Raw genomic sequence first — 26,296 nt, 5'->3', positions numbered from 1 at the left:
AGGAGTTATCTCCCCAAACACTGTTTTCCTTGTTATGGCATCTCCTTCGCAACCGTAAAAGATTATGACAAATTTATTTTACAAAATTGCTCGTTATATCCTTCGCATGATTTGTCCTATTTTGACCGAAGCGATATGACCGCTCCATATGAGAGTTATTTCCCCTTATGCATCTGATATAAGTGATATGAATTTCTATCTTATAAATCATAAGTGATAGAGACCTAGGATCTTTTGATTTGAGGTCCTTGGTCCCAAAAAATGAAAATTAGGTCAAGGTCAAAGGTCAAGGTCATATTCTAATATTTGAATTTGGCTTATTTACACTTATATCCAAAGACTGTATAAGATATCAACAAATTATTTTTACTAAATTGTTAGTTGCGACATGTCGTAAGATGTAAATTTTGATTGCAAGCGTACGTTGAATGTAAAAGGGAGTTTTCTCCCCTCTTGTATTTAAAAATACGCGTTTGGTGATATAACTCATCAACTAAATATAATTAAGACCTATGGTCTTTTGATTTGAGGTCCTTGGTTTATGACCTTGAAATTGATCTCAAGGTCATAGCTTAATTTGACGTTCTAGATTTTGACCTTTGCTTTTATTCTATATGTATACATGATAAAGATATACAACTTTTAGAAAAAGGTATCAAACCATTTAACCTTGAAAAAAACCAACCGGAAGTGACTTTTTGTAAACCGGAAGTAGCTATTTTTTTGTACTTTATTAATATAAAAGTATATAGAACCAGATATTTTTGGAATCAGTGTCAAGTAAATATTCAAATATAATCGGAAGTAACATTTTTCAAACCGGAAGTAACAAATTATCTCCCTTATTTAAAAAAAATGTATGGAAACAATATATTTTTGGAATCAGCTTACTAGGAGCTATCATTTGACGATTGAAATGACATTTTAAACTTAGTTTCACAACTTTTCATATCAAAATACAATGTTTTGATGGAAAGACCTTCAATTGTTCTCTGAACAATTGGTTTTTAATTAAGGTCTTTCCTTTTACAAAAGGGAAAGACCTTACTGTATTTCTTCTGTTTATTATTAAGGTCTTTCCTTTTACAAAAGGGAAAGACCTTACTGTATTTCTTCTGTTTATTATTATTATTCTTTTTCCGCCAAACTTTGACGAAGTTAGCAGCCTAAACCGTAAGACGTGTCGCTTTCATGTTCTCACTTTGTATCGGTGTCATGAATACCTATCCGGAACTCACCCTGTTAGTTGAAATATTTTGTCGGTTCGGAGTAATCCCTCCGAAACCAAAAAACCTTGTTATCGTTCCAACACCGTAACCGTAATAGATAGAAAAAAAGCGAAGGGTGAAATTTGTTCAGGAGCAGACCCCGGTTCTTCGTTACATTTGGATCGAAAAGATTCAACGACTCATTGGTAGGGTTATGCCCTATGAAAATTAACCGGTGTCGGTTGACCACCAAAACTCAGAAACCGTAAGTCGTAGACACCTAGGATCTTCACAATTCATCATTAATTCATGTATCTTTGAAAAATACCTCAAGGTCAAATTTGTATGTTGACCTTGACCTTTGACCTAACACCTTGTTATCAATACAACTCAGTAACCTTAATACTTACAGAAGTTTTAAATAGTGGAAAATGTTTGGGTCATTATGGCGCAACTTTGTTACATTTTGACCAAAGAGATTTGACCATTTTATAAGGGGCATAACCCCTGTTTTAGGTTTCTGGAAAGACAAAATCAGCTTTTACTATATAACCAAAGATCCTAGACCCATGGGGTCTTCAGCAATGACATTGGGGACTAATGACCTTGACAAAGGTCAAAAGGTCAAAGGTCAAGGTCATGTCCCAGATAGCGAATTTAGTGTTTTTCACCCTATATAAAGGATTTTTAGTGTGTTTTCGAGCTTTTTAAGGTTGACCTTGACCTTTTCAATACATTCTACGTCTGTTCGAACATGTATTTTACATTACAAAAGGAAAGACCTCTCAATTGTTCAAGAACAATTGACAGTTTAATTATTATTATTATTCTTTTTCCGCCAAACTTTGACAAATTTAGCCGCGTTAACCGTAAGACGTGTCGCTTTCATGTTCACACTTTGTATCGGTGTCATGAATACCTATCTGGAACTCACCCTGTAAGTCGAAATATTTTGTCGGTTCGGAGTAATCCCTCCGAAACCAAAAAACCTTGTTATCGTTCCAACACCGTAACCGTAATAGGTAGAAAAAAAACAAAGGGTGAAATTTGTTCAGGACCAGACCCCGGTTCTTCGTTACATTTGGATCGAAAAGATTCAACGACTCATTGGTAGGGTTATGCCCCTATGAAAATTAACCGGTGTCGGTTGGCCACCAAAACTCAGAAACCGTAAGTCGTAGACACCTAGGATCTTCACCAATCATCATCAATTCATGTGACTTTGAAAAATACCTCAAGGTCAAATGTGTATGTTGACCTTGACCTTTGACCTAACACCTTGTTATGAGATAATCTCAGCAACCATAATACTTACAGAAGTTTTAAATAGTGGAAAATGTTTGGGTCATTACAGCGCAACTTTGTTACATTTTGACCGAAGAGATTTTACATTTTTTTAAGGGGCATAACCCCTGTTTTAGGTTTCTGGAAAGACAAAATCAGCTTTTACTATATAACCAAAGGTCCTAGTCCCATGGGGTCTTTAGCAATGACATTGGGGATTAATGACCTTGACAAAGGTCAAAATTTCAAAGGTCAAGGTCATGTCCCAGATTGCGAATTTAGTGTTTTTAACCTTATTTAAAGGATTTTAGGTGTGTTTTCAAGCTTTTTAAGGTTGACCTTGACCTTTTCAATACATTCTACGTCTATTGGAACATGTATTTTACATTACAAAAGGAAAGACCTCTCAATTGTTCAAGAACAATTGACAGTTTAATTATTATTCTTTTTGTTCCGCCAAGTTAGCCTCCGTAACCGTAAGACGTGTCGCTTTCATGTTCACACTTTGTATCGGTGTCATGAATACCTACTTGGAACTCACCCTGTGAGTCGAAATATTTTGTCGGTTCGGAGTAATCCCTCCGAAACCCAAAAACCTTGTTATCGTTCCAACACCGTAACCATAATAGGTAGAAAAAAAACAAAGGGTGAAATTTGTTCAGGACCAGACCCCGGTTCTTCGTTACATTTGGACCGAAAAGATTCAACGACTTATTGGTAGGGTTATGCCCCTATCAAAATTAACTGGTGTCGGTTGGCCACCAAAACTCAGAAACCGTAAGTCGTAGACACCTAGGATCTTCACCATTCATCATCAATTCATGTGACTTTGAAAAATACCTCAAGGTCAAATGTGTATGTTGACCTTGACCTTTGACCTAATACCTTGTTATGGTATAATCTCAGCAACCTTAATACTTACAGAGGATTCAAATACTGGAAAATGTTTGGGTCATTACGGCGCAACTTTGTTACATTTTGACCGAAGAGATTTGACCTTTTTTTAAGGGGCATAACCCCTGTTTTAGGTTTCTGATAAGAGAAAATCAGCTTTTACTACATAACAAAAGGTCCTAGACCCATGGGGTCTCCAGCAATGACATTGGGGACTAATGACCTTGACAAAGGTCAAAAGGTCAAAGGTCAAGGTCAAGTCCCATATAGCGAATTATGTGTTTTTGACCTTATTTAAAGGATTTTCAGTGTGTTTTAAAGCTTTTCAATACATTTTACGTCTCGTGGAACATGTATTTTACATTATAAAAGGAAAGACCTCTCAATTGTTCAAGAACAATTGACTTTTTAATTATTATTAGGTCTTTCCACTTTTCTGTGGAAAGACCTATTGTTTTTCTTCTGATTATTTTTTTTTTCTTCCGCCTAATTTTGTTCTTGCGATAAACATTTGTTTCGCAATATGTCGCTTAGATATTTTGTATATGATATCGAACAGTTTATGCGCTTTTGAAATTTACCCTGCGTAAACGAATACTTTTCTTTGTAGGAGTTATCTCCCCAAACACTGTTTTCCTTGTTATGGCATCTCCTTCGCAACCGTAAAAGATTATGACAAATTTATTTTACAAAATTGCTCGTTATATCCTTGGCATGATTTGTCCTATTTTGACCGAAGCGATATGACTGCTCCATATGAGAGTTATTTCCCCTTATGCATCTGATATAAGTGATATGAATTTCTATCTTATAAATCATAAGTGATAGAGACCTAGGATCTTTTGATTTGAGGTCCTTGGTCCCAAAAAATGAAAATTAGGTCAAGGTCAAAGGTCAAGGTCATATTCTAATATTTGAATTTGGCTTATTTTCTCTTATATCCAAAGACTGTATAAGATATCAACAAATTATTTTTACTAAATTGTTAGTTGCGACATGTCGTAAGATGTGATTATTGATTGCAAGCGTACGTTGAATGTAAAAGGGAGTTTTCTCCCCTCTTGTATTTAAAAATACGCGTTTGGTGATATAACTCATTAACTAAATATAATTAAGACCTATGGTCTTTTGATTTGAGGTTCTTGGTTTATGACCTTGAAATTGATCTCAAGGTCATAGCTTAATTTGACGTTCTAGATTTTGACCTTTGCTTTTATTCTATATGTATACATTTTAAAGATATACAACTTTTAGAAAAAGGTATCAAACCATTTAACCTTGAAAAAAACAACCGGAAGTGACCTTTTGTAAACCGGAAGTAGCTATTTTTTTGTACTTTATTAATATAAAAGTATTTAGAACCAGATATTTTTGGAATTAGTGTCAAGTAAATATTCAAATTTAATCGGAAGTAACATTTTTCAAACCGGAAGTAACAAATTATCTCCCTTATTCAAAAAAAATGTATGGAAACAATATATTTTTGGAATCAGCTTACTAGGAGCTATCATTTGACGATTGAAATGACATTTTAAACTTAGTTTCACAACTTTTCATATCAAAATACATTGTTTTGATGGAAAGACCTTCAATTGTTCTCTGAACAATTGGTTTTTAATTAAGGTCTTTCCTTTTACAAAAGGGAAAGACCTTACTGTATTTCTTCTGTTTATTAAGGTCTTTCCTTTCACTATAAGGAAAGACCTTACTGTATTTCTTCTGATTATTATTATTATTATTATTATTATTCTTTCCGCCAAACTTTAACGAAATTTCCCAAAAAAAGTACGCGACATGTTGAAATGATATTAGGTATTTAGTATCGGTTGACCATTATCTATCTTGTGGTGAGGGCACGACCCCGTAACATTTCCTTTATAGGAGTTATCTCCCCTAACACCAAAAACCTTGTTATCATTCTAACTCCATAACCATAATAGGTAGAAAAAAAACAAAGGGTGGAATTTGTTCAGGAACAGACCCTTGTGCTTCGTTACCTTTGAATCGAAAAGATTCAACGACTCATTGGTAGGGTTATGCCCCTTTGAAAATTAACAAATTTCGGTTGGCCACTGAAACTCAGAAACTGTAAATTGTAGCCACCTAGGATCATCACAAATGATCATTAATTGACATGAACATGAAAATTGACCTAAGGTCAAAGGTCAAGGTCATGACCTAGATTTTGACCTTAGCTTGTTATCGGATTTCCTAAATAACCGTGAAAGATGGCTGATAAAATGTAACGGAGGAAATGTGTGTCTTGTTGAGATCTACATTTGTTATGTTGGGTTTAAAATCATTGGACCAACTGTTATGGAACTAAGGCACCAAAACTGTTTTTGCGGTCCGAAATGATGATTGTTTGCTTATAACCCAAAAGTGGTTAGAGATAGAAAGAAACTTTGAATTGCAATAATGATCAGCATAATAAGATCTACAAAGTTAGGTCAAGGTCAGAGGTCAAGTCCCTAGCAACGACATGAAACACCTTAGCAACCATATATTTTTGAACTTAGAAGGCTATGGATAATATAAATATGAAACTTTTAATACTGGAAATGACATTTTTGTCCCTAGCAACGACATATAAGTCCTTAACAATCACTTATTTTTTTAACTTTAAATACTATGAATAGTACATATGACATTTTAATACTAACAGTAATATTTTTATCCTTATGAATGATTTTTGTCCTTAGCAAACACTTGTTATGAACATAAAAGTTCTTAGAAACCATATATTTTTTAACTAAGAAGGCAATTAATAAAAGAAAAAAGGAAAGACCTATCAATTGTTCATGAACAATTGACTTTTAATTAAGGTCTTTCCTTTTACAAAAGGGAAAGACCTTACTGTATTTCTTTTGTTTATTATTATTATTATTATTATTATTCTTCCGTTAAACTTTGATGAAGTTAGCCTCCGTAACCGTAAGACGTGTCGCTTTCATGTTCACACTTTGTATGGGTGTCATGAATATCTATCCGGAACTCACCCTGTTAGTCGAAATATTTTGTCGGTTCGGAGTAATCCCTCCGAAACCCAAAAACCTTGTTATCATTCCAACACCGTAACCGTAATAGGTAGAAAAAAAACAAAGGGTGAAATTTGTTCAGGACCAGACCCCGGTTCTTCGTTACATTTGGATCGAAAAGATTCAACGACTCATTGGTAGGGTTATGCCCCTATGAAAATTAACCGGTGTCGGTTGGCCACCAAAACTCAGAAACCGTAAGTCGTAGACACCTAGGATCTTCACCATTCATCATCAATTCATGTATCTTTGAAAAATACCTCAAGGTCAAATTTAAATGTTGACCTTGACCTTTGACCTAACACCTTGTTATCAATACAACTCAGTAACCATTATACTTATAGAAGTTTTAAATAGTGGAAAATGTTTGGGTCATTATGGCGCAACTTTGTTACATTTTGACCAAAGAGATTTGACCCTTTTTTAAGGGGCATAACCCCTGTTTTAGGTTTCGGGAAAGTCAAAATCAGCTTTTACTATATAACCAAAGGTCCTAGACCCATAGGGTCTTCAGCAATGACATTTGGGACTAATGACCTTGACAAAGATCAAAAGGTCAAAGGTCAAGGTCATGTCCCAGATAGCGAATTTAGTGTTTTTAACCTTATATAAAGAATTTTTAGTGTGTTTTTGAGCTTTTTAAGGTTGACCTTGACCTTTTCAATACATTCTACGTCTGTTGGAACATGAATTTTACATTACGAAAAGGAAAGACCTCTCAATTGTTCAAGAACAATTGACAGTTTAATTATTATTATTATTCTTCCGTTAAAACTTTGACAAATTTAGCCGCGTTAACCGTAAGACGTGTCGCTTTCATATTCACACTTTGTATAGGTGTCATGAATACCTATCTGGAACTCACCCTGTGAGTCGAAATATTTAGTCGGTTCGGAGTTATCCCTCCGAAACCCAAAAACCTTGTTATCGTTCCAACACCGTAACCGTAATAGGTAGAAAAAAAACAAAGGGTGAAATTTGTTCAGGACCAGACCCCGGTTCTTCGTTACATTTGGATCGAAAAGATTCAACGACTCATTGGTAGGGTTATGCCCCTATGAAAATTAACCGGTGTCGGTTGGCCACCAAAACTCAGAAACCGTAAGTCGTAGACACATAGGATCTACACCAATCATCATCATTTCATGTATCTTTAAAAAATACCTCAAGGTCAAATTTGTATGTTGACCTTGACCTTTGACCTAACACCTTGTTATGGGATAATCTCAGAAACCATTATACTTACAGAAGTTTTAAATGGTGGAAAATGTTTGGGTCATTATGGCGCAACTTTGTTACATTTTGACCAAAGAGATTTGACCTTTGTATAAGGGGCATAACCCCTATTTTAGGTTTTTGAAAAGACAAAATCAGCTTTTACTATATAACCAAAGGTCCTAGACCCTTGAGGTCTTCAGTGATGGCATAGGGGACCAATGACCTTGACAAAGGTCAAAAGGTCAAAGGTCAAGGTCATGTCCCAGATAGCGAATTTAGTGTTTTTAACCTTTTTTAAAGGATTTTTAGTGTGTTTTCGAGCTTTTTAAGGTTGACCTTGACCTTTTCAATACATTCTACCTCTGTTGGAACATGTATTTTACATTAAAAAAGGAAAGACCTCTCAATTGTTCAAGAACAATTGACAGTTTAATTAGGTCTTTCCACTTTTCCGTGGAAAGACCTATTGGTTTTCTTCTGATTATTATTATTATTATTTTTTTTCTTCCGCCAACTTTTTGATCCTTCGCAATGTTTTTGTTTCGCAAGATGTCACTTAGATATATGGTATATGATATCGAGCAATTAATACGCTTTTGAGACTGACACCGCGTAACCAAAATCTTTTCAATATAAGAGTTATCTCCCCGAACACTGTTTTTCTTGTGATCGCTTAATATTCGCAACCGTATAAGAAACCGACAAATTTATTTTACCAAATTGCTTGTTATATCCTCAGGATGATTTGATTTGTTTTGACCGAAGCTATCCGGAGACTCCATATAAGAGTTATTTCCCCTTTTATATTTGATATAAGTGATATGCAATTTTAACTGGAAAACCATAAGTGTTAGAGGCCTAGGGTCTTTTGTTTTGAGGTCCGTGGTCCCAAAAATTGAAAATGAGTTCAAGGTCAAAGGTCAAGGTCATGATCAAAATTTTGAATTTGGCTTGTTATCTCTTATTTTCAGAAATCATATAAGATATTGACAAAATATTTTCATAAAATTGTTAGTTACGACATGTAGTTACACATAAATTTTAGTTGAAAGGGTACGTAGACATTTGACGTGAGTTTTCCCCCTTTTTATATCTAATATCATATGTATGGTAATATAACTCATTAACAATATAAAGTAGAGGACTAAAGTCTTTTGATTTGAGGTCCTTGGTTGATGACCTTGAAATTGAGCTCAAGGTCATTGGCAAAATTAACGTTCTAGATTTTGACCTTTGCTTTTACCTCATATGTATACATGATAAAGACATGGGACTTTTTGCAATAGGTTGCAAGCAATGTGACCTTGTAAAAGCCAACCGGAAGTGACCTTTTGTTTACCGGAAGTAGCTATTTTTTGTTCTAAATAAATGAAAAAGTATAAAGAACCATATATTTTTGGAATAAGTGTCAATTAAACTATCAAACTATACCGGAAATTACGTCATTTGAACCGGAAGTTAACAATTATCTCCCTTATCTATATCTTTTTCCATAGAAACCATACATTTTTGGAATCAACGTTCAATAAGCTGTCATTTGACGGTTCAATTGACATTTAAAACCAAATTTTTAATATTTTCATATAAAAAAAGATCCTTACTGGTGGAAAGACCATCAATGGTTCTCTGAACAATTGGTTTTTAATTATTATTATTATTATTATTATTATTATTATTATTCTTCCGCCAAACTTTGACGAAGTTAGCAGCCTAAACCGTAAGACGTGTCGCTTTCATGTTCACACTTTGTATCGGTGTCATGAATACCAATCTGGAACTCACCCTGTTAGTCGAAATATTTTGTCGGTTCGGAGTAATCCCTCCGAAACCAAAAAACCTTGTTATCGTTCCAACACCGTAACCGTAATAGATAGAAAAAAACCGAAGGGTGAAATTTGTTCAGGACCTGACCCCGGTTCTTTGTTTCATTTGGTTCGAAAAGATTCAACGAATCATTGGTAGGGTTATGCCCCTATGAAAATTAACCGGTGTCGGTTGGCCACCAAAACTCAGAAACCGTAAGTCGTAGACACATAGGATCTTCACCAATCATCATCAATTTATGTATCTTTGAAAAATACCTCAAGGTCAAATTTGTATGTTGACCTTGACCTTTGACCTAACACCTTGTTATGGGATAATCTCAGAAACCATTATACTTACAGAAGTTTTAAATGGTGGAAAATGTTTGGGTCATTATGGCGCAACTTTGTTACATTTTGACCAAAGAGATTTGACCTTTCTATAAGGGGCATAATCCCTGTTTTAGGTTTTTGAAAAGACAAAATCAGCTTTTACTATTTAACCAAAGGTCCTAGACCCTTGGGGTCTTCAGTAATGGCATTGGGGACCAATGACCTTGACAAAGGTCAAAAGGTCAAAGGTCAAGGTCATGTCCCAGATAGCGAATTTAGTGTTTTTAACCTTATTTAAAGGATTTTTAGTGTGTTTTCGAGCTTTTTAAGGTTGACCTTGACCTTTTCGATACATTCTACGTCTGTTGGAACATGTATTTTACATTAAAAAAGGAAAGACCTCTCAATTGTTCAAGAACAATTGACAGTTTAATTAAGGTCTTTCCTTTTTCTATAAGGAAAGACCTTACTGTATTTCTTCTGATTATTATTATTATTATTATTATTATTCTTTCCGCCAAACTTTAACGAAATTTCCCCAAAAAAGTACGCGACATGTTGAAATGATATTAGGTATTTAGTATCGGTTGACCAAAAGCTATCTTGTGGTGAGGGCACGACCCCGTAACATTTCCTTTATAGGAGTTATCTCCCCTAACACCAAAAACCTTGTTATCATTCTAACTCCATAACCATAATAGGGAGAAAAAAAACAAAGGGTGGAATTTGTTCAGGAACAGACCCTTGTGCTTCGCTACATTTGAATCGAAAAGATTCAACGACTCATTAGTAGGGTTATGCCCCTTTGAAAATTAACAAATTTCGGTTGGCCACTGAAACTCAGAAACTGTAAATTGTAGCCACCTAGGATCATCACCAATGATCATTAATTGACATGGACATGAAAATTGACCTAAGGTCAAAGGTCAAGGTCATGACCTAGATTTTGACCTTAGCTTGTTATCGGATTTCCTAAATAACCGTAAAAGATGGCTGATAAAATGTAACAGAGGAAATGTGTGTCTTGTTGAGATCTACATTTGTTATGTTGGGTTTAAAATCATTGGACCAACTGTTATGGATCTAGGGCACCAAAACTGTTTTTGGGGTCCGAAATGATGATTGTTTGCTTATAACCCAAAAGTGGTTAGAGATAGAAAGAAACTTTGAATTGCAATAATGATCAGCATAATAAGATCTACAAAGTTAGGTCAAGGTCAGAGGTCAAGTCCCTAGCAACGACATGAAACACCTTAGCAACCATATATGTTTGAACTTAGAAGGCTATGGATAATATAAATATGAAATTTTTAATACTGGAAATGACATTTTTGTCCCTAGCAACGACATATAAGTCCTTAACAATCACTTATTTTTTTAACTTTAAATACTATGAATAGTACATATGACATTTTTAATACTAACAGTAATATGTTTATCCTTATGAATGATTTTTGTCCTTAGCAACCACTTGTTATGAACATAAAAGTCCTTAGAAACCATATATTTTTTAACTAAGAAGGCAATTGATAAAAGAAAAAAGGAAAGACCTATCAATTGTTTATGAACAATTGACTTTTAATTATTATTCTTTTTGTTCCGCCAAACTTTAACGAAGTTAGCCTCCGTAACCGTAAGACGTGTCGCTTTCATGTTCACACTTTGTATCGGTGTCATGAATACCTATCCTGAACTCACCCTGTGAGTCGAAATATTTTGTCGGTTCGGAGTTATCCCTCCGAAACCCAAAAACCTTGTTATCGTTCCAACACCGTAACCGTAATAGGTAGAAAAAAAACAAAGGGTGAAATTTGTTCAGGACCAGACCCTGGTTCTTCGTTACATTTGGATCGAAAAGATTCAACGACTCATTGGTAGGGTTATGCCCCTATGAAAATTAACCGGTGTCGGTTGACCACCAAAACTCAGAAACCGTAAGTCGTAGACACCTAGGATCTTCACCAATCATCATCAATTTATGTATCTTTGAAAAATATCTCAAGGTCAAATTTGTATGTTGACCTTGACCTTTGACCTAACACCTTGTTATGGGATAATCTCAGAAACCATTATACTTACAGAAGTTTTAAATAGTGGAAAATGTTTTGGTCATTACGGCACAACTTTGTTACATTTTGACCGAAGAGATTTGACCTTTTTTTAAGGGGCATAAAACCTGTTTTAGGTTTCTGTAAAGACAAAATCATCTTTTACTATATAACCAAAGGTCCTAGACCCATGGGGTCTTCGGCAATGACATTGGGGACTAATGACCTTGACAAAGGTCAAAAGGTCAAAGGTCAAGGTCATGTCCCATATAGCGAATTTGGTGTTTTTAACCTTATTTAAAGGTTTTTCAGTGTGTTTTAAAGCTTTTCAATACATTCTACGTCTATTTGAACATATATTTTACATTACAAAAGGAAAGACCTCTCAATTGTTCAAGAACAATTGACAGTTTAATTATTATTATTATTCTTTCCGCCAAACTTTAACAAAATTTCCCAAAAAAAGTACGCGACATGTTGAAATGATATTAGGTATTTAGTATCGGTTGACCAAAAGCTATCTTGTGGTGAGGGCACGACCCCGTAACATTTCCTTTATAGGAGTTATCTCCCCTAACACCGAAAACCTTGTTATCATTCTAACTCCATAACCATAATAGGTAGAAAAAAAACAAAGGATGGAATTTGTTCAGGAACAGACCCTTGTGCTTCGTTACATTTGGATCGAAAAGATTCAACGACTCATTGGTAGAGTTATGCCCCTTTGAAAATTAACAAATGTCGGTTGGCCACTAAAACTCAGAAACTGTAAATTGTAGCCACCTAGGATCATCAGCAATGATCATTAATTGACATGAACATGAAAATTGATCTAAGGTCAAAGGTCAAGGTCATGACCTAGATTTTGACCTTAGCTTGTTATCGGATTTCCTAAATAACCGTAAAAGATGGCTGATAAAATGTAACGGAGAAAATGTGTGTCTTGTCGAGATCTACATTTGTTATGTTGGGTTGAAAATCATTGGACCAACTGTTATGGAACTAGGGCACCAAAACTGTTTTTGGGGTCAGAAATGATGATTGTTTGCTTATAACCCAAAAGTGGTTAGAGATAGAAAGAAACTTTGAAATGCAAAAATGATCAGCATAATAAGATCTACAAAGTTCGTTCAAGGTCAGAGGTCAAGTCCCTAGCAACGACATGAAACACCTTAGCAACCATATATTTTTGAACTTAGAAGGCTATGAATAATATAAATATGAAATTTTTAATACTGGAAATGACATTTTTGTCCCTAGCAACGACATATAAGTCCTTAACAATCACTTATTTTTTTAACTTTAAATACAGTGAATAGTACATATGACATTTTTAATACTTGCAGTAATATTTTTATCCTTATGAATGTTTTTTGTCCTTAGCAACCACTTGTTATGAACATAAAAGTCCTTAGAAACCATATATTTTTTTACCTAAGAAGGCAATTAATAAAAGAAAAAAGGAAAGACCTATCAATTGTTCATGAACAATTGACTTTTAATTTTGAAATATTTTTGTGCTAATAATTGTATTGGGAGACAACGTTACGTCTCAATCTATTTTGTTATTCTTGCAAATACAAATGTTTGAACTGAATGACAAACGCATATGTCTGTATAGTACAGAGTGGATACGAATTTAAAGTAAATATCAAATGGGTATAATAAAGAATGCAGTTGTTTTGGCATAAACAGCTTGTATATCGTTTTTTTTTTATTTTCAGATAAATTGCCAAAAGTGAAGAAACCAGCCATCGGAGATCTCATCGCAGAGCTTTTGTCTTGTTTCCTCATCCATAAAAGAGTAGAAGATTAGACAAGTAATTATTCAAAGATGTTGTTTAAATTCTATATTTTACTGAAATAAAAATAAATGATTGTATTGTCATATATCTGCATTTTTTTAAATTTTATTATAGAACAATATCGTGCAAATAAATATAAATAAAAAATCATTACTTTCAAATCAATAGGAATTTTTCTTTGGTAAGATTGTTTGGTAGTTTAGTATGCAGAGTAGAAATATAATACCTGTCCACTCAAACCGACTACGTAGTTACTGTAGCTTATCCAAGAATTCCGAGGAGTAACCAACACATGTGCAGTTGAACAGTTGAACATTTATTGAACGAAAACTTATATAAAGATTTTTTTTTTAAACTGATAAATGTATATACTAACGACATCGCTAAAGTATAAAAGAATATGTATTATGATTGCCAAGAGACTAAATTAACAACTAAAGGTCATCATAATGCCCCCAATAATTACAAAAGCCCCCGCATAGTCAACTATAAAAGAGGGAGGAAAGATACCAGAGGGAGAGTCCCCAAAATGCTGTGTGGCAGACAGTGTTATTAATTTTTTATTAGCTCCCTTTAATGTATTTCATTGTTAAATAATTTATACATGAAGCTTAATAAGTATATATTTGTTAATTGCATCGCTTTTGCTATTGAAATCATTGGTTAAAGATATTTATTTATATTGTAAAGTTTAATATTTGCATTGTCGCAAAATCTGTGGTTACCTTCTTTGGATACCTTCAGTGAGAAACTCATATATTTTATTGATTCCATGAAGTAATTATAGACCGTGGAAGAACTGAGGAGCCAGACGATAATAAGAGCATTGACATGGAAAGCCAAGCAATCCATCTCTCTTTGAAATAGGGCAAACTACTTGGCTTATTGTAATAAAGGTGAATTGAAGTATTGATTGCTATATTTCTTCTTTCAAACGTTGGGCACGATGTTCCTACAAAACGACGTTACACTAAAAAATGCGGCGTCGAAGATGGTTTTTGACTTCGATTATTTTTTGCAAGTTTTAATCGATTTTTTATATTGTTGGTTGATTCTGGTTCTGTTCGTTTTGTGCAAACTCCGAAACAGTGGTGACATCTGGCTACGCTTCTTTACATTTTGTGATGTCATTTTATCAAAAATTACATCGAGTTGTGGAAATTGATTTAATAATGTTTACCCCACTGCCCTTTAAGTTATTTCAACTAAAAATGCAGTACTGTCGCAAATAATGTAGGAAGGAAAGATGAGATGGAAGTACATGTATACCGTTTTCCATAATTTTTTTTATCATAGGATGTTTAACTTTCAAGATGCATATCATCTGTCATTGTAAAATTTCTATATCTTAATTCAACCCCAATACGAATATATCTGACACTCTGCAAGTAAATATTAAACTTTAATACAATATAAATAAATATCTTTAACCAATGAATTCAAATAGCAAAAGCTATGCAATTAACAAATATATACTCATTAAGCTTCATGTAAATTATTTAACAATGAAATACATTAAATATGAAATTTGGAGTTTTACCAAGGGAGCTAATGATTAATTAATAACAGCATTTCGAGGACTCTTCCACTGGTATCTTTCCTCCCTCTTTTATAGCATAATGCGGGGGCTTTTCTAATTATTAGGGGCATTATGATGACCTATAGTTGTTAATTTCTGTGTCATTTAGTCTCTTGGCAATCATAACACATATTCTTTTATATATAGCGATGTCGTTATATAACGACATGATATGTCGAAATTACGACATAGCGATGTCGTTATAACGACGTGTTATGTCGAAAATACGACATAGCGATGTCGTAATAACGACATGTTATGTCGAAATTACGACATAGCGATGTCGTAATTACGACATGTTATGTCGAAATTACGACATATCATGTCGTAATTACGACATGATTTTATTTTTTTGAATGGCCCTTATCGGCTTCCGTAATATACGTTTCTGGTGTAATTTAAGAAGTCAATATATGGTGGGAATCTTTTAATGTTTTCTACAGCAGCTTTCAGTTAAGTCGTTGTTGTAGACCTTTTATCTGTGATTTCATCTTCTGTAAATGTTACAGGTACGAAAATTCGTAAATTTGATATCTCAATTCTAGGAGTTTCAGGAAAGTCAAACGTTTGAAAATTTGATGGTAGTTTACATATCGTTTGAGTGAACATTTTGCATAAAATTTCTGTCGAATTGATTCCTTACAATTAATATAAGAAGACAGTTGATACTATGATTTTTTCAATTTATTCATTCATTTATTTGTTCATTTCTTTAATCTGATAGTTAACATTATATTTATTCTCAGCGCTGTGGTCTCATGACATTATATAGAGATACAAATAAAAGACATTTTGTATTAAAAAAAGTACCAAAATAATGGCGTAAAAAGTACAGAAATTAAACTATGTTTCATACAATAGTTTAAAAAAAAATGTATACTAAAAGATGTTACATGCGTCTATTGGGATGTAACAAATTAATAAAAATTCATTTCAGGTTTTATGGACAATTGAAATAATAGACTATTTCAGCCTGAATGTAAAAGTGTAGAAGAATAACTTAAACATATTCTGTTTGGTTCCGGGGTGTTCTATTTTTGTTCTAATACTAATCAATGTTTCAACATAGTTGATATTGTTAGTTAAAAAAAATAATGTGAACCTCGTCAATCATGACGGAAAGTTAACCTTCATAGTTAAAGTTTCCTGAAGAATAAGTATCTGTATTACCATTTCAATGTAAAACAGTGTCCAGACTACATAACAACATTTTAGATTTTGATATTGCATATGCGTCTACTGACATCCGCCAGAATCCATTCAAACAAGTCGTTATGAAATTTCGCCTAGTAGACGACACAAATCTGTGTCCACACTTGTATGTATATTTAGATATACATGTATATATTGAGGCTGAAATTGTCAACAATCTATTTTGATTCTATTTTGGTGGGTTATATTGGCCCTTCACTGAAGAATGCATTCTTTACAATATCAAATTTAAAAGGATTTGTAACAGATAACTCCGTCGAATAGATAGAACTTTTGGCCACACAATTATCTGTAAATAGCCAAAGTAGTCCACAACCAATTGTTTTTATCAGAATTCGTTGCCGACAGAGGAATTCCAAATTGTATTATCTAGATTAGAAGGTCACAACAAACGATGTAAGTACGATTTTCACATTGTCATAATTTGTAAATACAATGTATCAGTATAGTCAACTAACTTTCTTGATTAATTATCGTTTTGCATTCAGAATACTAACTTTGCATTCAGAATACTAACTACCTTGTCAAGACTTCATCGATTTTATATGTATAGTCTGACGGAAATCTATAAATGTCTTTGATTATCAGGTTGTTATTAGCTTTAATATGATACAAGAGACATGTTGTTTTGCTTAGTGTACACGAAAGAACCATACAGTTTGTGTGTAATTGAAACGTTATTTCCTAAATATTTTAAAGCATTATTCAAATGAAGAGTTAGACATATGATATCATACTAAATTCTATCAAGGAGCCCTAAGACCGCTTGAAATGTGCTGAATGCCAAGGATACGCCTTTTCAAATAAATAAGTGCATCCGAAGTCTGATTCAAAGATACCAAGACCTTGTTGATAAATATTCCGTATCAACTTTACAAATAATACCTGATGGTCTTGAGGTATAGATTTTAGTTACTGACGTTGTTCATTATCTTTAACATAACGTGCTTTAATTTTGTTTTATTTGTCTTTAGTTAGTAAATTTTTCGCCTGAACTGCTTAGTCCATTTTGGTAAAAATCCTTATGGCGTGGCTCGGTACTTATTCATCCCGCCTATGTGTTGTCGTAATCCGGTCATTTTTTGTGTGTATTATTGTCTTTCAATTTTGCTGATACATGTGCTTTGTTAATATGCCATTCTGTTGTTCTTTGATGACATATTCATTTTTTTTAAGTGATGAATATGAGCCCATTTTGGTTAAAATACTTATGGCGTGGCTCGGTACTTATTCATCCCTCCAATGTGGTGTCGGAATCCGGTCATGTTTTTGTATTATTGTCTTTTGATTTTGCTGGTTCATATGTCGTTCTTTGATGACAATAATATTCATTTTTTTTTTAAAGTGATGAAGATGATAACAAAATATTGAATGTTATACCCCTATTTTGACATTTTTTCCTTTTATGTCTGTTTGTCTTGTTCACATATTGTGGTCTATTTGATGGAACTTTATGTTTTCCTTGAAGTTCGGTTTATGTGTTATTCTACTTTTTTCTAGTACATGCTGATTGTAGATAAATTACATTATTTCTTATGCAGCAAAAATACTGCAATCTGATTGGTTGACTACCCCGGTGTAAATAACATCCCACCCTTGTTCACACGGCGGCATCATTCATCTCATTCGCCAGTCACGTCTCAGTCATTACAGCTGAACGGACGTGCTGGGCCAGCTCTCCTTTACCCGCTATCTTCGATGAGGGTTTACAGTTAGATATCAACGACTTACTACTTAAGATGACAGAAACCAATCCATGCCGTACAGATAGACGTAGTAGTTGGCGTACACGCTAACATGCACTCCAAAACCATTGTATCATGGGGAGTGTTATGCCGATTAACGTCCGAGGGCTGTATCCTAGGCTGTTGGGTGATACGACCTACATTTCACTGCCTCACGGCTTTGGTCCTGATAATGCTACCTGTCATCTATAATACTACGTCCGAGATCATCTACCAGTACTCCATCAACGAGGCTAGCGGGCTGCCATGCTGACAAAACTGGCCCTGAAAGCAGCCGTTAGTGAAGAAAAACATCAAAATAGTAAACAAAAGAAAAACAACTCACCAAAACCAAGATGGCGGCCTCCATATTGCGACCTCCACTACTTGTTCCTGACCCACGGCACAAAATATTGAAATGCTCACCAATCGTCTTCGGGCACCGAGCCGACCGTGCAAGGGCTGAAAAGCCAGTCAAGGTCGTTAAAAACTTCCATATATATCACACGGCGGGGATGAATAAAATGTTGCCACAATTTAAAAAAAAAAAAAAATTGCCCAAAATTTTTTTAAATGAAATTTTCCAAAATACAGAAAAAATTAAATTTAGAAAAAAATTAAAAAAAAAAAAAAAAAAAATGTTTTTTTTTTGTTTTTTTTTGTAAACTCAACATGCTCAAAAGAACACAAAAAAATCTGATTTTTTCCAAAAATAAAGAAAAAAAGTATTTGAAAATGTGCAGCAACATGGACATAGAAAAAATATTACTCTGGAAATTTTTTATTACCATTTTTACAATTTTACATGCTGGTTTCAAAATGAGTAAAGGAATTGTTCATAAGAAGTAAATTCCGGGTGTATGAATTTTCAACAACGGTGTAAAATTCTGTACACCCCTGATTACACCAAGATAACTAATAATATATAATAAGGTAGCAAAAAAGTAAATAACAAATATACTGAACTCCGAGGAAAATTCAAAATGGAAAGTCCCTAATCAAATGGCAAAAAGCAACTCATTATTGACTTAATGCATAATTACCCACAGCCTATAAGCTGCTGATAATGTAAAATGATCTGTGCTGTAACTTCATTGGAACTTTAGCTTTTCACAATATAAAGTGACCATAACCCGGACCTTTTGATAATTTGATTCTCTGCTTAAAAAAAGTTTACTTTTCAACGGCTAAGGTAAATGGTATGAAAAATTTAGAATATTTTTGATAAAAAGAATGAAAAGAAAGACGATGTAGTACTCTACATAATAGCTATTTCTAAAACGTAAGATGAAATACGAATACTAGAAACAAAAACATAAACATAAATGTATAGATAGTTATCAAAAGTACCAGGATTATAATTTTATACGCCAGACGCGCGTTTCGTCTACATAAGACTCATCAGTGACGCTCAGATCCAAATAGTTAAAAAGCCAAACAAATACAAAGTTGAAGAGCATTGAGGACCCAAAATTCCAAAAAGTTGTGCCAAATACGGCTAAGGTAATCTTCTCCTGGGGTAAGAAAATCCTTAGTTTTTCGAATAATTCAAAGTTTTGTAAACAGAAAATTTATAAAAATTACCATATAATTGATATTCATGTCAACACCGAAGTGCTGACTACTGGGCTGGTGATACCCTCGGGGACGAAACGTCCACCAGCAGTGGCATCGACCCAGTGGTTTAAATAGTTATCAAAAGTACCAGGATTATAATTTTATACGCCAGACGCGCGTTTCGTCTACATAAGACTCATCAGTGACGCTCAGATCAAAATAGTTAAAAAGCCAAACAAATACAAAGTTGAAGAGCATTGAGGACCCAAAATTCCAAAAAGTTGTGCCAAATACGGCTAAGGTAATCTACTCCTGGGGTAAGAAAATCCTTAGTTTTTCGAATAATTCAAAGTTTTGTAAACAGAAAATTTATAAAAATTACCATATAATTGATATTCATGTCAACACCGAAGTGCTGACTACTGGGCTGGTGATACCCTCGGGGACGAAACGTCCACCAGCAGTGGCATCGACCCAGTGGTTTAAATAGTTATCAAAAGTACCAGGATTATAATTTTATACGCCAGACGCGCGTTTATTGCAGCAATGATTTTTTTTTCTAGCTTTTCCATTTCAAAATGACAGACAAAATAGAGAAGAAAAAGTTATTGGTGCTGTTAATTGATGGTTTCCGTTGGGATTACTTTGACATTCCCGGTTTAGAGCTTCCAGGATTTAGACAACTGTTTAAACAAGGAATAAAAGCAGATTACATGATTCCTGATTTCCCCTCATTATCATATCCAAATTATTACTCAATAATGACAGGTAAAAACTAATAAAAAGACTACATTCCGCAATGCAAATGTTGTTTTACAAGCTTTCTCCAAAAATAGTGTATTTCAAAGCATAACAACGATGATAACATAGTTTATAAGAATCGATTTATTATAAATGTTAAAACGTCACGAAATCAGGGCCCTCAATTAATAACCTTTACTCAGTATTTAGAGTACAATATTTGTGCTTGGAACACCGTTATAACTCAAAATTCGAAGCTTTGACCGCGATTCTTGATGCATCAACAGAATGTTATTTCCTGTCAATTACAACAATATATAGTTCCGCCAATGAAATTTAAAGGAATTAAATCCGTTATACATTGAATACTGCTATGATGCATTCGATTCAAATACTGATATATACTTAAAAGCTATACTGTATATACCTACAGAATTAGCCGAAAAGAGCTTCTTGCTATTTGTTTTTTTCTTTCTACCCTTTTGTAAAGGCCTTCTTACTTGTGTGAATACTTTGGAGCTGAAGTAGGAATTTTAATAAATAAGTCAAGAAATATTTGTCATATAGCTTTCTTTTTTTAGTGATCGATATACAGAACAGATGCACGTAAATGTTTGTCCTATAAAATGATTGTTCTAAATTGAAACAACTCATCATATGTTTCTAATTGTCTTACATGAAATTGTCTTTTTAAAAGGGCTACATGTTGAAAATCATGGATTTGTTGGTAATTTTATGTGGAATCAAGAACGTGGAAATAGCTTTGAAATTAAGATGGAAACCGCTGAATCGAAAAAATCCCACTGGTTTGAAGGTGCTGAACCTCTTTGGATTACTGCAGTCAAACAGGTGAGTAAATATAATTTTGCAAGATCTTGAGATTTTGTTTATGACTAGCTTGCTGTCTAAATGCAAGAACAGTGTTAAAGCTTACGCTCTAGATACTAGAGAACTTGGTCTCATTAATTATTGTAACGCATACGAACTCAATGAAGGAACATGAAATATCACTGTTGTATTGCCTTCAGTTTCAATGCCAGAATAACAGGTTTCAATTGTGTCCAGTCTACACGACCAACTTCCTAATTGAAACAACAAGAGTATACTTATTCAGTTACTAGTATACAAGGGAACCAATAAAATAATTTATTGTTCAAGTGCTTTCACGTTATATGAGATATGCAAGCAATAGAAAAAAAACCTCATGTACTTTACTCAGAGGTATGCTAATGATCATTTATAAAAGCTAAATACTTTAGAGCGGTCATGTTTAAACCAAAACTAAAATAAGAGAATCGACAAAGGGCACAGAAATACATTTTAAAAACATAACATGGATATAAAGGCTCTTTAAACTTGACCAGGTTTAATTTTATCCCAAATAATATATTATGTAAATTGCTAAGTTGAATACGGATAATTGATGAGTTAGATGATAAACTAAAGATGCATGTATGTATGTGTTCACGGTAACTCCATGAAAACCGCAAGTTTTGAACAGCTCAAACTGACCATGACCATGCAAGAGACGTAATATATTAACTTTAGTATATATATTATCTTTAGGAAAAGAGAACACATATGTTTGAATGGCCTGGCGGACATATTCCAAACAAAGGAACGACATCAACATTTTACGATGAAATGGGCGTTGATGAGTGGCCAATGATTCCCCATATGATGAAGAATTTAAAGAAAGCTTTCAACCAATTAAAAACTGATAAAATAGACATGGCAGGTACGGATTGTTTTGCCAGTAAATTATCACTAGCACGAATTATTTGAGATGGTTCGATTGTGAAGTTTCTGTGTATGAATTTTGCATTACACTAAAGCTAAATTGCAGTTACTACAGGCAAAGCTACCTATTGCAGCTTTTAGCTGATATGTTATTTCAGTTTTTGGTATGTAGCTTCCAAAATGATTTTGTTTGAAGAGTTTCTTATGGAGTTGTCCAGAAACATGTGTCATTTGCTCTGAAATAGTTAACTGGGTGATTTATAAGCTTTTATATGATGCTTAGATTTTACGAAACATTAATTTTACTACAGATGTTTTACAACAAATAATCAATCAACTAATCATTTTATAACTAGTATTAAAAAAGAGACCGTGCAGCGTGAAACGTATGAAACCACCAATTCTCTTTTCAGGTGTATTCGTCGATGTAGTAGATGATGGGGGACACAGTTATGGTCCTAACTCTAAAGAGTTAAAAGACATTATCAGACAAACAGATGAAGCTATCAAACAAATGTTAGATATGTTAGTACAGGAAGGTTTAGAGGACAAAGTTAATATAGTTATATTTTCTGACCATGGAATGACAGAAATTTCTGAGTCTAGAACTATTGATTTATCAGATCATATAGGCTATGCGGATGTAGAAGCTGTTAGGGATAAAGGTGCAGTATGTAGCATATGGCCAAGAGAAGGAAAATTAGAAAAAGTAACTATTTATTTTCTAATTATAAAGCTTAGACATAAACTTAACTTTACCCCCAATAAAACGGAACCCAAATTCTCGGAAGTCACTAGTTGGCGACTGACACCAATATCCTTAATAATTAGGACAATTTATTCCCTTTAAAGAAAAACAAATCACATGCAAAGCCATCTGAAATATTGAAAAATACTTATATATAAGTTTGCATATTATAAGACAAATGTTTTTTCTTGAAAGAAAATAATGACCAAAGCCATCAATATTTATATTCATTGATCGAGCAATCAGAATCTGACTACCTTTTTTTTTTTATAGTTTGACCCTGTACCAAATAAGTAACATTTTAGAGTGGTTGTCATTTGTCAAATGCAAACGTTGTCTGCTATTTTGAAAAAAAATGGTGTTAGAGCAGTATGATATAAGTTTGTGATAAGTTATACTTCTATTACGGTGATTTAGAGTTTAGTGTTTTTTATTACATATATATCTATCTACTGTCTAAGACTGTAAATTGACCTTTTAATGTTTTTTTTTGTTTTTGTTTTTTTTATTTCTGGTTGCTTTCGTATATACGTAGACTCCACAACTTACTTCTGATGAAGTGTTGATATTTTTTTTTTCTATCTTTTGATTCATTTGTCTTTGGTTGGGTTTTTTTCATATTCTTTTGCTTTGCTTCCAAACCGATTTTCGTTTTCATAATGACATTAATTTTTAATATCTGTTATGCTGAAATTGAACCTCAACTCATTACAATTCTTTAAGGTGTACTCTAATCTACGGCAAATGAACTGCAAGCAAATAACGGTTTACAAAAAGGAAAATTTACCAGAAAGATGGCGTTATAAAAATAGTCAGTTGGTAGCACCCATAATTGTTGTAGCAGAGCTTGGTTGGTACATTTTAACTGTGAGTTTCTTACTTTATAGTATATTCAAAATAATTATTTCAAAGAAATAAAATAAAGCCAAGCAAATAATAGTAAACGATATTATATATATTGCCCTCTCTGGTATCATTTGTCAATCTAAGTACTAGTATGTGAGAAAAATAAGCTGTTCAGGATGACAATGGAAGTCTTGGCTTCAATATTTAGATTTTTTTTATGCTTTATTGTTCCTTATAAATTCACATAGATCGACGCAACGAGATGACTTTAATATACAAATCAGCAATTTTGATATGTTCAATTGTTTACCAGCAATTTTGATATGTTCAATTGTTTACAAGCAATTTTGATATGTTCAATAGTTTTAACAATGATTTAAAGTCCATCAATTTTTAAAGTAAAGAACACATAGATCATGTTATTTATATACAGACTTTTGTAGCCTTCAGGACAAAGCATAGACAAATATAGCGATGGACCTGCAAAAGGACATCACGGATATGATAATACAGAGAAAGATATGCGTGGTATATTTTTAGCTTGTGGCCCAGGTAGGTTTAATGTTGTTTTTTTTTTATTTAATTACTTATTTTTTTAACCGAACTTTATGTTTCATAAGACTTGCATCGAGTATCATTAAGCTATATTTGATATTTACTGTTAAACAAATGCACTAGAAACTACTGTTATTATGTAGGTGAATAATTCGGTGTTTTACATTATTTTTTTTTAACTTTTACTTGTTTTTTTTATCATATATTCTACAGTTGTATATAATATTTACACAAGAAATTATTTGACTTGTTTTTAATAGAAAATTTTCTAAAGGAAATATCATTTGAAGAACTTTTTTAGTGGAACACAGCATGAGATGCACGTAAAAAATTATTATTCGCACTCATGACCATTCTAAACTAATGTACACATAACGTCAACTATCAAAATTAACACTTATTTTTTTTTGCACAAGATAGCATAGTCAATTGATATCACCAAAAGAGCGTCCTCTGATCATCATAAAACACGGATATTTTTTATCTAGAGATGACGACAAACTTTCTATTTGACTCATCACAATGTAAGTTTAAAATGTGGATTTTAAAAATAATTACATTAACGGTTTGTTCAGGTAGTATATCCATATTTAATAAAAAATTATGACGACAAATATATAGCCCGACGTCTGTATACAGCATTGTTTTCCGAATTTGTAGTGTTAAGAATTAAGTATTAAACTGTTTCCTATATATTATTACTCTCTTTTCAGATTTTAAAAAGAACTTTAAAAATGGGCCTGTGAAAGCAGTAGATATATATCAAGTGATGTGCAAAGCACTTGACATACAACCTCTTCCACATAAGGGCAGCTGGTCTAATGTCAAAGATATATTTATTTGAAAATAGTGTATCACCATTTTTTAGTTTGAATAAATACGTAATAATAAGGTGGTATTCTTTGTTGAAATTTATTCGCAACTCTTCATGCGGTAGTGGGTGCTTGTCCATTGTGTAAAGTCGGATGGCAACCTTTAAATAACTATTTTGGGTAACTTGTGATTTGAATTTCGTTGTTCCATCATACAAAGCCTCAATCAATATTGATTTTTTTTCTTCAAATTATTGTTTCGTGGATAACCTAACAAATGCACTTCGAATGTGACACACGTCTTGGAATCCAACTTTACAACTACTCCATTCAATCAAGAAGATTAAGGGTACTAGAAAATACGACCTTCGTCTAGTTATGCACACGAAAAAGGAAAATGCACGTCTCTCATTAAATGGAATGTAAGAAAATAACAATTTTTTTGTATTAATAGCTTTTTTAAATAATTATCTTTTTATACTTAAAAAAGGCCTTCACAATATTTGATGAGTTACTATCAACCAGTCGTTATTATTCCTTAAACTTTCTACACAAAAATCTTCAATTACAGTCATATATTTTATTTACATCGATATCAAAAGTTTGGATTGTTTAACACACTGCACTGATTGATATTCTATATCCTAAATTGCAACATCATCTTTCAATTTTTTCTACAATTTGGGGAATCTTTAATACAAATATTTCGTTTTTGGAGAAAAAAAAACACTTGACTTACAACACACACACAGAGTCCACGAAAATCGTTAATACGATGACAAAAAAGAAAGAAAAACATATGTCCACAAAATACTACAGGTGCACAAGGGAAATCATATTCTGCTCCAACTGTTTCATCCTTGTGTTCCTCATGGCAAATGCTATTTATGGTAACATAGGGAGGAAATAGTGGGTAAGGCAATTGGAACGGATCTGTACTCATGTGTGGAACATATATTCCGTAATGGTCAACCAAATAATGACGAAGTAAAAATATGAGGAAAAAACTGTTTATATGCTCATTTGATTTTGCCATTTTTAAAATTAGAGACTTTCCGTTTTGAATTTTCCTCGGTGTTCAGTATTTTTGTTATTTTACTTTATATGACGATTAATACGAACCCGCATTGTTAAATCACTCTACGTAATGCA

The 26,296-nt window shown here is 33.3% G+C and overlaps 1 protein-coding gene across 4 annotated transcripts in view; it reads left to right on the top strand.

Annotated features, from left to right (window-relative positions):
- Positions 1 to 25,223, top strand: part of LOC134705198 (glycerophosphocholine cholinephosphodiesterase ENPP6-like) — a 34,763-nt gene extending 9,540 nt beyond the window's left edge. The window contains exons 5-12 of one of the 4 annotated variants that reach the window (XM_063563957.1): positions 13,550 to 13,645; positions 20,266 to 20,470; positions 21,141 to 21,292; positions 22,010 to 22,181; positions 22,597 to 22,892; positions 23,655 to 23,798; positions 24,221 to 24,329; positions 25,046 to 25,223. In XM_063563957.1, coding sequence (XP_063420027.1) covers positions 20,281 to 20,470; positions 21,141 to 21,292; positions 22,010 to 22,181; positions 22,597 to 22,892; positions 23,655 to 23,798; positions 24,221 to 24,329; positions 25,046 to 25,176 — 1,194 coding nt within the window. In that variant the 5' untranslated portion in view covers positions 13,550 to 13,645; positions 20,266 to 20,280 and the 3' untranslated portion in view covers positions 25,177 to 25,223. Of the gene's footprint in view, positions 1 to 13,549; positions 13,646 to 16,618; positions 16,818 to 16,911; positions 17,010 to 20,265; positions 20,471 to 21,140; positions 21,293 to 22,009; positions 22,182 to 22,596; positions 22,893 to 23,654; positions 23,799 to 24,220; positions 24,330 to 25,045 lie in introns of those variants that run through there. The other 3 variants (XM_063563958.1, XM_063563959.1, XM_063563960.1) reach the window with 3 other exon arrangements.
- The last annotated feature ends 1,073 nt before the right edge of the window (positions 25,224 to 26,296 follow it).

This window comes from Mytilus trossulus, chromosome 2 (assembly GCF_036588685.1).
Source record: "Mytilus trossulus isolate FHL-02 chromosome 2, PNRI_Mtr1.1.1.hap1, whole genome shotgun sequence".
Lineage (NCBI taxonomy): Eukaryota > Metazoa > Mollusca > Bivalvia > Mytilida > Mytilidae > Mytilus > Mytilus trossulus.
This window is presented reverse-complemented; position numbering and strand designations above follow the sequence as displayed.